This window comes from Sceloporus occidentalis, unplaced genomic scaffold, assembly GCF_023333645.1.
Source record: "Sceloporus occidentalis isolate IW3139 unplaced genomic scaffold, rSceOcc1.0.p SCAF_3, whole genome shotgun sequence".
In the NCBI taxonomy this organism is placed as follows: domain Eukaryota; kingdom Metazoa; phylum Chordata; class Lepidosauria; order Squamata; family Phrynosomatidae; genus Sceloporus; species Sceloporus occidentalis.
This window is the reverse complement of record NW_028316983.1, coordinates 220,214,109-220,227,782: the sequence shown is the minus strand read 5'-3', so window position 1 is coordinate 220,227,782 and position 13,674 is coordinate 220,214,109. Positions and strand designations below refer to the sequence as shown.

Here is a 13,674-nt window from a genome sequence, read left to right as displayed (position 1 = left end):
GTCAAACAGCTCTGGTGCCACAATAAACTGCAATCATTCCCAGGATTCCATGTCAGTTAAAAGCGGTGTCAAAGGTGCCAGAACACAGTGCAGAAATAACCCAGTCCGGGTCCACTTGGAGAGCCCTGGCTTAATGCCTTCCCTCGTGTCTGTTCGACTGAGAGCCGGAAGAGCCTTCTTTTTTGCATCGCACTTCACTTGCCTCTTTGGCGCCCTCTTCAGGCAAGAACAACAGCGTCCGACTGCGCATGCCCGAAGGCGCCGTCATGGCAACCTGGTCGGAGGGGGGAGAGGAGGAAGAAGAGTTCATCCTCTCGCGAGAGTAGCTCTTGGCGGCGTGGGCTTCGCGCGGTGCATTGTGGGTGCTCCTTCCTTTTGCTCGCTGCCGGCCATCTTGAGGGGCCTCTCTGGTGAGGGCTCTCTTTCTGAAGGGGCGGGTTAGTTGTTTGTCTGTTTGAGGGCAGCGTTAACGCTCCTGTTTTCCCTTCTGCAGGTAAACGGCAGGGCCTTCGTCAGCAGCCGGCAAGATGGTGGCCGCCAAGAAGACGGTGAGTGGAGGAGGGCGGAAAGCAAGCGGGCCGGGCGCTCTTCACGTGGCGCTGCGCTCGGTCCTCCTCCCGGCGCCGGGCCTCGGCTTAAAAGGATGCGAGGGAGGGAGGGAGGCCTCTGTTTGGGGTTCCCCGAGGAGGCCGCGAAGCCTGGGACTCAATTGGGTGCAGAGGGCAGGGGAGGATGGGGAGCAGAGGGAGCATCCGGGGGCCCCAGTCAGTGGAGTCAGACGCAGACACCCGTTGCCCTGCTCCCTTCATGTCGCACTCTACGGAAGCCTTAGCGATGCCTTGTTTGGGGGTACGTCCTAAAACAAATGACACTACTTCATGGACTCATAGGATTGGAAGAGACCCCAAGGGCCATCCAGCCCAGAGCCCTGCCATGCAGGCAGATAAGCCTCCCATAGAGAGTCATTGGGAAACACTTGCCCATAGCAAGTATCCTCCAGGGATGCCATTTGGGCAAGTATTTCTCATTAACTCTCTCTGGGTAAGTATTCTCCAGGGATTGTCTTATGGAGTACTTCCGTTTTCTCTGGATTCAGACTGAGTCTGTTTTCCTTCATCCAGCCCATTACCGACTCCTATGTAGCTGACTCCTATGGGCAAGCACTGTCATTTGTTTTAGTATGTGCCTTTTTTGCACCAATGTTACTCATCAATCATAATTCCCATATACAGTACCACTGAATTCAATGATTATTATTATTATATTTATTTATATCCCACCCTATTCCCAAAACTGGGACTCGCAACATTAAAAAAACCCAGTGCAACTAAAAGCATACAAAAATAGCACACTGAGATAGAAATGTTAAAACAAGTTACGCATTAAAAGAATTAAATACAGTTAAAGATAAAAATGTTTAAAAAAATACTTTAAAGCAATGCAACACCATCCCATGCTTTAAGAACTTGCTGTTTTAAATCCGTGTCTAAACAGGTGGGTCTTAGCCTCCGGCGGAAGGATAACAAGGAAGGGGCCCTTCTGGCCTCCCTGGGAAGAGCGCTCCAGAATATAAGGGGCAGCCACAAAAGAGGCCTTTTGTTCTGACGTAAACAACTAGCAAAATTAAAATCATATCTTCAAATTACAATATCATACGCACAGCTTAAGTGTATTTACATATACATAGTGAACATTTGGTTAAAATGTGATGTTTTTAAAGAAAATTTAAAAAGAATATATTTTTTAAAATAAATTTAAAAAAAATTAAAATGTTGACATTTGAAGCTTTAATTAAAAAAAAACCCTGGGGCCTCTCCTTTCTTCTCCCACTGAGGTTCATCCCAGTCCCACTATCCCTTAAAGCATTTTAAAGGGAAGTAGATGAATGCCACAGCCCCCTTTTGCCAAAAGGTAGGTGTTAACCTGCTGCAGTCTGTACTCCTCTAGTGACACCACTGTCCCCAATAGTTTCATAGGCGGTGTCCCATTTGTTTGCAGTTTTGATTAATTTGCGATTAATACATTCTACCTGGGAGTCTAGGTCCTCCAGCACAATTCTGCTGGAAGTTGACCAAAGAGTTGTGCTGGAAAACCTAGAAGCTCCTAGAAAAAAACACTTCTCCAGGCATTTGTAGGTCATCCTTCATGATTCTGTGATCAATTTCTGGCAGGTGTTGACATAGAGTTGCATTGGAGGACCTGGCTATTCCTAGATATGTGTTCTCTTAGGTAAAAAGAATAGTGGTTTTTGTTTACTGTTTTTCCACATTCACTGGGGGGGGGGTCCTTCACCTCTAACCCCAGCAAATGTGGAGGGACCACTGTATAGAGTCCCAGAGTTAGAGGAGACCCCAAAGCAATAACTTAGTGAAAAGACAGATGAAGGGCTTCAGAGGGAGAGAAGAAGCAGGCACAGTTCCACCAGGCCTAGCCCCAGAGGAAGATTAAAGGCCTAGAATCTCCTAGAAAACCTTCATTTTAAGTACTACCACCCTGGCCTTGGAGGGAGAGAAGAACTGTCAGGATCTGCTTTACCTGATCCATTTTCCCACTGATTCCCTTCTCCTTTTGTGTCATGTCTTTTTAGATTTTAAGCCTAATGATGCCAGATAAAGACGTTCCTTTGCCTATTAAGCGGAGAAGGACTGGGTTTTTAATGCTGGGCTAACCTATTGTTTTAATATTTATGGTTTTAAGTGAGTGGCGCAGTGGTTAAATGCCTGTACTGCAGCCACTCACTCAAAACCATAAGGTTGCGAGTTCAAGACCAGCAAAAGGGCTCAAGCTCGACTCAGGCTTGCATCCTTCCGAGGAGGTCGCTAAAATGAGTACCCAGACTGTTGGGGGCAAATTAGCTTACAGTTGTAAACCGCTTAGACACTGCTTAGGCAGTATGAAGCGGTATATAAATGAAGCTTGTTTTGTTTTTTTAAATTGTATATTTATGTATTTTAATATTTTGTATTTTTTAAAATGGTATTATTTTATACTTGTTCGCCACCTTGAATACCTATATTGGGAGAAAGGCAGGATATAAGAAAATAAAATAATAATAATAAACAAAAAGATTTTGAATCATCTTGAGACCACTCAAAGGCTTCTTCCAAAATGCATCTAGGGAAGACTTACTTTCATTAGCCTCCACTTACTAAATTATTTTTGTTTTGGTGGCCAAACATGCAGGTCTGTGCTGCTGCTTCTTTTTTTAACATGCAAGGGAGTACCAGGAGAGGTAGGCTGGTCTCCCCCTTTCTTTCTGTTTTGCTGTTCACACATGCTCAGTAAGGGATTCTGAGCTTTTTTACCTTGCTTGTTGTTGGCAAGTGCACACAGTTACAGTAGAATTTTCTAGATCAGAATTGTATTCTGGCCTAGCTCAAGCTTTATTGTGTTGATTACTAAAGACACACTGCTGCAACCCAAAAGTCTTATTGGTCCCTCCCTCGCTCCTTCTTCATCCTCAGTGCTGATACTGCTAAAAAAAGCTTCTAGCTAGATAGAGGTGGGGGGGGGGGGGAGCAGGCTGGGGCAGGCATAAAAAGTCTTTGCATACAGGAGTTTCTTTGTCAGAGGCTTTGTTAACAGGTATGCCTGTGTAAATAAGTCCAGGAGCTCTTTTTGTATGTGTGATGTAATGTACAAATGCACTATGAAATGCTGAAATAATCTCAAAAGCTATATATTATTATTTTTTTTGTAGAAAAAGTCCCTGGAGTCCATAAACTCTAGACTTCAACTGGTTATGAAAAGTGGTAAATATGTACTTGGATACAAACAGACTCTGAAAATGATCCGGCAGGGCAAAGCTAAGTTGGTTATCTTAGCCAACAATTGTCCTGCTTTGAGGTAAGTGTGCATTTACTGGATGCTGTATTAAATTTAGATAAATAAGGCATGATGTTTAGATTTTTTTAAAAAAAATATTTCTCAAAATATACTGCAATTCATTGTATACCTGGAAATTACACCCATTGAAAATTTGAGTAGGCATATCTGAGTAAACATTTATGGAATTGTACTGGTAGCCTACCTTTCATAAAGATGAAGATAAGTATTATGATAGTGATAACATAGCAAGTTACATACTTTTTGCTTACCACCATCACTCTGGTAAGTGTTTCATTTAGGACAATGGTTCCCCAACTTTGTTGTTCCAGATATTTTCAACTTTAGTTTCTGGAATTCCAGACTGTTGGTCAAACAGACTGAGGCTTCTGGAGTTGAAGTGCCTTGAGGACCAGACTTTTAAAAACTATTGATTTAAGGTGGTGGGAGGTTTTCTCTGTATTCAGAGTAGAATACTTGTCCATAATTGAGCTGAGTATTAGTATGCTAACTGGTGAATATTTTTGCCCCTCTTGTCCTGCTCTCAGGTTTTTCCCAAAAGAGGAAGCTTGAAACTGGCTATTTTTCTTTTCCCCCCCTGAAAATAGGTGGGAGAAGTGATAGGAATTTAAGCTCATATCTGATAAAAATATTGAAGCCTTGTTCTTGAGTAATTTTTATTCTTGTGTAATCCTTATAACACCTGCTAGTGAACTATTGTAGAGCAAATTTCAAAATTGCTATCACTTCTTTTTGCTTTGTTTTTTCAGCAATGTGAAGTAATGCTTTAACTGGGCTAAGTTAATAAAAACAGATTCCATTAGGCTTGATGGTATTATAATACAGTTATGAAAATGTCTTTAAGACTGTAAAACTATTAGAATAGTTAATCATAGAAAAGTGTCCTTTGTATTTGTTAGGGAGAAAGAGTTTCAAAGCACCTGGCAATTAAATAAACCATGAGATGTCTTTTCATTCTTGAATATATTGTAAGTGTGAGAATGGCTTCTTCATCACATTAGAGTGTGCAAAGTGTACCTTTGGGTTTATTCTGCTCATCCAGTATGTATGTAGAAGCTGTAATTGGTGCAAGAAATTTCAGGGAACTCTTCCTCTTGCTAGTAGCTTCAGAAATCTAGTTAGATATACCTGGCAGGGTGAGTTTTGAAGGATGGTAAAAACTGAAAGTCCTGAGCAGTATGCACACCAGAGGAATGTGATGGAGTCTTTTAGTGTTGGCCTGTTCTTTGGAACGTATGTGCATTGATGTAATACGCCAAAGGTATACCATACCAGAGGTATTTATGCTATGGCACAGAAAGATTTTGTAATGCTAACTAACTATTAATTCAAGAATAAGCATGATATAGTGGTTTGAGTATTGGAGGATGATTTTGGAGACCAGGGTTCAAATCCCCACTCAGCCATGGAAACCCAGTGTATGACCTTAGGTAAGGCAAAGGCAAATCCTCTCTAACCAATTTTGCCAAGAAAAACCCATGATAGACTTGCCTTAGGGTCGCCATACGCTGGAAATGACTTGAATGTACACAACTATTATTTCACCCTCTTCTAAAAATGTAAGTCTATTTTGGGTGTAAATCATGGAGGCCTTCAACTAGCTGGAAGAAGCTTTGTTTTAGTGCTCAAGCGAAATTTTGACATGTATGCACTCACATTCCCATCTCCCGTGCTTCCCCTGTGGGGACTGGCTTCACTGCTGAAATTTGGTGGCTGCTGCCAGAGTTGCCATCAGAATTCAGTAGCAACTGCAGCAGGAGGATGCCAAGCAGAGCATTGCTGTCACATCCAAACAAAGGGAGGAAGGAAATGGTTATTTGTTATGCTGCCAAATTTCAACACCATACTTAACTGCAGTTGCAGTGTATTGAGGAAATAGGACTGCAAAAATGGCTGGGAACACATCTGATTCTCAGCATGCATATTGGCCACCCTCTTTTTGCTTCCTGTAAAAAAAAATGAGAATTTTGTTCCATTGATTTAAATGCTGTTGAATTACAGCTTAGTGTGGATACTATGCAAATAATTTAAGCATACATGTTAACTTTTGTGTGGGTTTAATTCTCAGGAAATCAGAAATTGAGTACTACGCTATGTTGGCCAAAACTGGTGTACACCACTACAGCGGCAACAATATTGAATTGGGTACAGCTTGTGGAAAGTACTACAGAGTATGTACATTGGCCATCATTGACCCAGGTACGTTTGTGTATTGTATGTGAGTTACATGCTTGGAAACATTTGAGATTCTTAAATGTATCTAATACTTTTCGTCTAGGATTCTCTGGCTTTCAGCATTTAAATAAAGAATGTATAATCTAGTGCAGATTTGGTATGACTTGGCTTTGATTTAGCAACATCACTTTGACATAATTAGTTATAGATTTGCATAGGTTCTTGCTGCATCCTAAAATCATTACGGTAACTTATGGAAAAGTTCTTCTGTTCATGAATATTTTGTGAGAACTGTTGCTAGTATCAGATTAACAGGCCAAATTTTGTTTGTTCAGCTTTTTTCTACAAACCTCAGAACTCCCAGACACTTTACATTGATTTTTTTAAAAAAAGTCTTTAGGGAAAAAAAATTGATCGAGATTTCTGAAACTGATCCATGGCTTATATAATTCAGTGGAAATGGGTAGTTCTAAATGAGGCATTTGATTATTTTATTCCAAGATATTTTCTGGACTCAGAGTATGCAGTCCACAGCAGGCCTGAGCCTAGAAATTAATCCTTCATGTAGCACCTTTGAAGCATGAAGTATATTTAATATAATTCTCCTGTGAAAATCCATTGTATTTAAACTGTGCTTTCTAATTCCACATTATGGAATTATAAAAACAATGCGAATATTCTCGCTGTCTTGATGCTTCAGTGATCAGGGCAGGCTAGACATTCGCTATATTATTACTATGCAGTGTGTCCCCAGGGCTAGTTCATCTCCCTAGTCCTGGTTTTTAACTGCAAGTAACATCTACATGTTACACTATTCAATATATCTGGAATAATTGGGAATTATTTTAAAATGTAAACTTAAAATCTAACAGTGTTTTAAAATTCATGAAAATAGAGAGAATGTGTTTTTGCTGTGCTACGTTCTTTAACATAGGGGTTTAGGCATCTTCATTATGGAATTGAGCTTTGCTTTAAAGCCATTGATACTAAAAATGTTTTTTTTTCCTTCCCAACAGGCGACTCTGACATCATTAGAAGCATGCCAGAGCAAACCAGTGAAAAGTAAACATGGCAGAAGTTTAAATTTTATGTAATAAAATTGGTTATAACTCTGTTATTGGCACGTGCTTTCATGAGTTGGATGCATGAAGGTGTGGAAGTTTTGTTGGAAGGCAAAATAGTTTCCCAGTAAAGATGGAAGTCAAAGGAAAAGCAAGATAATGTAATTTAGTTGGAAATTAAATGTGTCAGTGTGACAGCAAAGCCAGAGAATGCAGCTGCACAGTGGATCCTGCTAAATGCACACTTGGTTCTCACCAGTTGTACATTTCTGTTGTGCAGACAAGTGGGCATGACTTGGATGCTATTTTTGGGGCTTGGGTTTACATTGTTTGACATCCAGGTGTGGTGGAACATGTTATTTAGCAGTGCCATTATGCATGGCACTTTTTAAAACGCAGTCAGTCAGTTCAAGAAATTTACAATGTAAATGTACAGGTGATAACAGGGTAAATGAAGTGAGGTAAAATGGGTTAACTTCAGTTGCATACTTTATTTTAGGTAAACTGAAATTAGGGCTATAGCAAGCAAATTGTATGTAGACTAGTATAACTGATGTAGAGCCAGTGTGGAGTGTTGGACTAGGACTCTGGGATACAAGGATTTGAAACCCTTCAGCCATGGAAACACATTGGGTGATATTGGGTATGTCACACTCACTCGTTCAGCCTTAGAGGAAGACAGTGGCAAACCTCTGAATAAATCTTGTTAAAAAAACACACACACACACACACACAAAACAAACACCCTACAATAGGTTTGCCATCAGTTGGAGTTGACTTGAAAGCACATAATAACTAGCTGATGAACTGATTTTAAAATGTGTCATCACTAAAACTTTTATAATGACCAACTTTAACTTGGCTGTTGAAAACAGGCCCCAGATCTAAGGCCTTGCAAAGGGTTTCCAAAGGCATTTCTTGGGCTTGATGTTCCGGGTTTAACAAGGACTAATATAATATTTGATTTGATGGGCAAGCCAAAGGCATGTTACTAAATGAAAATGCAAATTTTGGCTAAATGTAATTGTTTGTCCTAGCTAGAATAGATCTGATGAATCAATAGAATTTGTTAAATCAAATTTACAATTCACTATATTTACTCTAGTTGGATTTAGCCGAATGACTTAACATTCAGGAGGAAATAATTTTGTGATTGGCGGGCGGTATGGTGCTATGCCTTTGACAGTGCGTGCTAAGATCTCCCGTTTTAATCTCTGCCAGCTATAGCTGTCTCAAAGTGTGATAATCGTAACTCAGCTGTGCAAATTTGGGTGCTCATGCTTGGTTCAAAACATACTGAAGGATGGAAAACATTAATCAATCAGTGAGTTAAAAATGAAAGCCAGCTAACAGTAGTGTTGATGTTGTAGTGAATTTTGTGACCATAGTTGTCTGGCATGGCAGCTTCCTCTCTAAAGAGGTCCATTCTAGCCATGACATTGCAAAGCAGGACTGCATTAATCAAGTATCAACTTAAAAGTGCCCTAAGCACAAGTCTTCTGAGAGTTGATGCCAGTATAAATAATATAAGATTGGGACATTCTCTGCTCTGAACTCAAGTGGGTAGATTGTCCACAAGGTTACATAGCATCAGGTATTCAGAAAGAAACATACTCAATTTAGAAAGACTCTTTGGATTGCAAATAGCTTATGGTAGTAAGTTAAATTTTCAAACCATTTAAAAGGGGGAAAAGGCAAATGAATTGCTCATTACTTGGAGTTTGAAGTAATGCGAATTTCCTGGAAAAGGGGTACAAACAGCTTTTGGGGTCCACAGCACCCCATTAGCAAAGGTAGGGTTAAACACCAGAGGCCAGAAGGCTTTTATGCAGTGAGGCATATCTATTCATTCTTGAATCAGCAACAGCTGCCATTTGGCAGAAGCAGCCTGGATGAGCTTGAGATAAAAAAGGCAGCAAAGAACAGTAGATACTGGGAAAGGAAACAAGATTGTTGGACTCATAGTTTGTTTTCAGCATAATTCAAAGTCTGAACAGTCTGTTTGTCTTTTTAAGTATTAATGCTGATTTGTATTGAAAATTGTACTAATAACCCAAATGTACTTTCTGGCATAAACCCATTTCCCCATGTAACAACTTTGCTCCTTCGCCAGTATTTTTATTCAGGAAACGACAATACATTTTTTGGGGGGGGAAATGCTGTGGCTTTTAGAATTTTAAGGTGAAGAACTAATTGTGAGACCATTATGTACAGCTCCTAAATGTGCATCTGCTGATTAACAACAACAAAAAAAAACCTAGATTAAGTGGGGAGCATCCAATGTTTTTCCCACAAACTAATTCATAAAGGGCAAACTGCGGATGAGTGAAGGGTCAAGCCACTTCTGCATATGCTTCTGTTAGCGTGACAGCAAAAGCATGGGAAATTGCTTTCTGTGTTTTTCAGAGAAATAGTTCAGTCATTTCAGCAGGAAAATTGTGATATCCTAAAGATTTTGTTTCATATACAGTGAGCCCTTGGTGTCTGTTGGAGTTTGGTCCCTGGACCCCCTGTGGATACTAAAATCCATGGATGCTCAACTCCCATTAAATATAATGGCATAGCAAAATGGTGTCCCTTATATAAAATGGTAAAATCAAGGTTTGCTTTTAGGAATGGATGTATTTTGAAAATATTTTCAAGCTGAGATGGTTGAATCCGTGGATAAAGAATCCATGGATATGGAGGGCTGACTGTACACTTTTTGGATGTATGAGGAAGTGGGTTGTACTGCACAAAAGACTTCAAACTCCACAAGACTTCTTGTTTTGCCTTTTAAAGTCCAATTATGTCTGCATTCTGCTCTAGAAAAAAGAATACGAATGTCCTTACAGATTTCTAAACTAGTTTAAATGCTTTTTTGTAGCACCATTTTATTATATTACATAGCTTATCTCACTTAGAAAAAAGTCTACACAACATTTCTTCTCCAGACAATGCAAAAAAATGCAATACGGTACTAGAGTTAAACATTCTCCTTTTTAATGGGAGAATCTAGACATTTTACGGATAGCTTTGGTACATTCGCTTATGAATATCCAACACACTATGCACTTCTGTTCAGAACACTTCATCGGTATCTTAATCGATTTTCCAGGTCTTCCATTCTTTTTGACATTTCTTCTAGTAATTGTAAGTTAAGGAAAATATCTAGCCTGAGTCAGTATGTAATACAGTACGGTAGGCATCAGATTGTGTAATACAAATAATTACAAAGTTTCAGTATAATTACTAAAGCATTATAGGCATGGATATCCATACGTTCATCTGATGACCCAGAGACACTGGATAAAGTAGGCTATGCTGTTGATCTGATCTAGCATGAATGGTTTTAGTTCAGTGGTACTGATAAGGGTATTGAGCTAGCGTGTTGTAGTGGTTTGAGTGTTGGACTATGACTGGTTACCAGGGTTTAATGTCCAGGTTGGCCATGAAGTGACTGGCCAAGCCTCATGCATTCAGTTTCAGGGGAAGGCAATGACAAACCTCTGAACAAGTCATGCCAAGAAAACCTGTGATACGTTCGCCTTAGCGTCACCATATGTCGGAAAGGATACACAACAATAATTAATCTTCGTACTAAATACATGCATGCAAGCCAATATTATTTATTTATTGTACTTATTTCCCACCCTACTCCTCAAACAGAATTCAAGGCAGCAATATTAGTATTTGTCATGATATTCAAATTATTGTTTAGTGCTACGCATCAAGTAATGCATCTCCAGGCAGCAATTTCTGTGATGTTCCTTTCCTACATGTGAAGTTCCTATTGGCAACACTGGGATAGCTGAAATTGTATCCCATTCTGACTGTTTATTTTCACTTCAGATCCTACAGCTGATAGGATCTGGGTGCAAGATTCACAACATTAAATCCAGATTTGTCGTCTTGTATGTGCAGGCTTCTTTTATTCAGAAAGAAAATGGGGTCCTGCAGTAATTTTACTACTAGAAGATAATGGGGTGGCAATTTTGTGCCAATGACTCCTTCCACCCTTGCAATCTCCCACTGTTCCAGAGGAGCTCCCAACTCTTAATTGCAACTCTTAAGGTTGAATGGTGGTGGGGAATTAGCTGCCTCATCCCATCCATCTGAATAATTGAAGCTCTTGGGTATAAGTCTATCCAATCCAGTGTATTTCTCTGGATTAGTATAGCACTATGCATACCTACTGTCATTCTAAATTTTGAAACTGCAGCTAGAGGGAGTTGGTGCTTCACATTTAATTTCACTAACATTCTTACAATGTTATGATGCATCAGTATGGCTGCAAAATTTTAAGGGACACTTTGCTTTACTCACTTACTTGCACAGACCATATTCAAGAATGAAACATTGGGATCTAGCATCCATTTATCATTGTTCCCTGTAATTGAGCTTGAATATTTGCATGTCAAAAGGATTGGAGCCAGAGCAATCCTGAGAAATTGAGAAGCTATCAGCCTGTTCAGGAAACTGAAGTTTGCAGCAGTAAAAATAAAAAAGAACCAAATAAATAAGTATTCTGCCTCCCTCAACCTCCCCCCCCCCAAACAATAACAGTCCACTGTGGACTGAATGTTGAATGTTGGTTGCAAAACAAATACAGGAAGGGGGATTTGAGTTCTTTAATTTGGGGAAGGGAAATGGGTGGCCTTGCAGATGATGTTGGACTATATCAGCATCTTTCATAACTGGCTATTTTGATGGGATTGGAGTTCAGCAATACAGTACCAAAAGAGATGTTTCCCACCAGGGACATAGCCAGGATTTTGGGAAGGGGGGGGGGGGGTCCAGACTAAGTGCTGCCATTATAATGGGGCTTGGGCACGGCTGCACAGCAGCATGCACCATTCATTGTATCTAATGGAAGGGGGGTCCAGACCCCACAGACCGCCCACCCCCCTTGGCTACGTCCCTGTTCCCACTTCTGATCTATTTGTGAGGGGGAAACTTCTCAAAACAACTTCAGTGGTTCCAGGAACCACAGAATGTTAAACATCAATTGGGAGGAAAAGGAAAATGTGAACCTACAATCAATTACAGTATCCCAAAGGAAGATAGGCCAACCTGGAACCCTGCTGTCATAGGGTCAGGTTACAGCACTGTGTAAATTTACAGCACTTTATAAATAAAGGTTAATAATAATAAGAATAATTAAGTTTCAGCCTAAACAATAATATTGGACAACAATTTCAGATATAGCCTCACTTTTCTGTATGAGCTTTCTCCCACACATATCAACCTGTCACAACTGGCTTCCTGTGCCAAGTGCCCTCCACCAACAGAACACCTGCCTATGCCAAAATCCAGTGTGGCAAGTTTTATTTTGAGGGATCCAAGCTGGGTCACACCAAAGGTGTGAGTGGCTTCCTATGGGAATTATAAATGTGACAATACACAGCCATCATGATAAGCAGCCATTACTTCTGATTATCTTTGCAAGCCTCCACATAGCAATTAATGTGCCCCTGCTTTAAAACCTCTGCTGTTCTTTTCTATAGTGTAAAGATTCTCCTTCTGAATGCTCCCTTGGCCTTTTAAATTGCATCTGGGAGGCCGAAGAATAGGTAGTAGTGGCAGGACAACTTTAGGGTGTGCTATAACCTTCAAATAGTGCACTCTTATATATGCAAAGAAGCTTATCACATGAACTTTAAAACCTCAAGCATCCTGGGCTGCAGCTGAGACGCAGGATGAAGGTGGGGATTACTGCATGCTAAATTGCTGCCTACCATCAGCCTGGGTCCCAGCTGCACTCTGCCAGCACTTTTTAGAAGCTGGAAAGCTTCCAACTTCAAAAAAGTGCTGGCGGAGCGCAACTGGAACCTGGGCTTATAGCAGACACCCTAAAGTTGTCCAGCCACTACTACCCATCTTCAGCCTTCCAGATGCAACTTGACAGGCCAAGGGAGCATTCAGAAGGGGAATCTTTACACTATAAAAAAGAACAGGAGAGGTTGCAGCAGCTCAGAAAGCCATATACCATGTAAAAATAGCTTTAAGGGCTGTACATGCAGTCCCTAAGAGGCGGCATGTAGCCGCCCCTTCTTCAGCCAGATCAGGGCTGTGGCAACCTCACACTGCGGCTCCAATCTGGCCTTTGGAGGGCCCTCCAAAAGGTGCCATAGCCACAGTGATGCGGCTATATGGCACCCCTTCAGCACTGCATCATATGGACATAGCGCCAAAGGCGCACCATAATGCTGCACACCATCTGGAGCAGTGCACAGCATCATGGATCCCTGGGAGCAGAGTGAGGGCATGCGTCATCAGGACTGTTGGTCTGTGTGGGTTCTTACATTGATTCCCTTCATGGTGCTATCAGCAAAAGATGTGCAGATGTTTCCCACCAAGTTAGTAGAGGGAGTGATGCTGCTTTAGAACCTATTACTATACAACTATACATATAGGTATTTGTTTAGGTGATACTGTATTTTTACTTTCTCCCAGAAGGTATGGATTTGTGTAATAGACATAGGTACTAACAAAGGATATGTTGCTGTGTTAGTTTCTGAACTTCAGCATTTGCAAAATTCTGGAATGTCACAAGATTTTCACATTTGCATGGGTCTTTCTTATCTTCTGAAGGTTTGCCTGAAAAGTATGT

At 40.6% G+C, this 13,674-nt stretch overlaps 2 protein-coding genes and 1 non-coding gene across 3 annotated transcripts in view; 2 read left to right on the top strand and 1 right to left on the bottom strand.

Moving 5' to 3' along the window:
* The first annotated feature begins 347 nt into the window (after positions 1-347).
* Positions 348-7,138, top strand: RPL30 (ribosomal protein L30). The gene is made up of 5 exons (XM_089517689.1): positions 348-410; positions 494-548; positions 3,701-3,846; positions 5,915-6,045; positions 7,038-7,138. Exons 2-5 carry the CDS (start codon positions 528-530, stop codon positions 7,085-7,087), a joined length of 348 nt encoding a protein of 115 aa, XP_089373815.1. The 5' UTR covers positions 348-410; positions 494-527; the 3' UTR covers positions 7,088-7,138.
* Positions 6,690-6,822, top strand: LOC149317524 (small nucleolar RNA SNORA72). The gene has a single exon (XR_016280796.1). It is a non-coding gene; the product is annotated as a small nucleolar RNA SNORA72 (small nucleolar RNA).
* Positions 7,139-9,965: 2,827 nt separating the features above from the next.
* Positions 9,966-13,674, bottom strand: part of MATN2 (matrilin 2) — a 63,017-nt gene continuing 59,308 nt past the window's right edge. The window contains exons 22-23 of the mRNA XM_089517688.1: positions 13,565-13,661; positions 9,966-10,210 (exon numbers count right to left, since the gene is read on the bottom strand). Coding sequence (XP_089373814.1) covers positions 10,153-10,210; positions 13,565-13,661 — 155 coding nt within the window. The 3' untranslated portion in view covers positions 9,966-10,152. The remainder of the gene's footprint in view (positions 10,211-13,564; positions 13,662-13,674) is intronic.

Coding starts and splice junctions, on each gene's coding strand:
- RPL30 (XM_089517689.1), top strand. CDS start 528: ATGGTGGCCGCCAAGAAGACG. Junction 3,847..5,914: donor AACAATTGTCCTGCTTTGAG/GTAAGTGTGCAT, acceptor TTTAATTCTCAG/GAAATCAGAAATTGAGTACT. Junction 6,046..7,037: donor ATTGGCCATCATTGACCCAG/GTACGTTTGTGT, acceptor CCTTCCCAACAG/GCGACTCTGACATCATTAGA.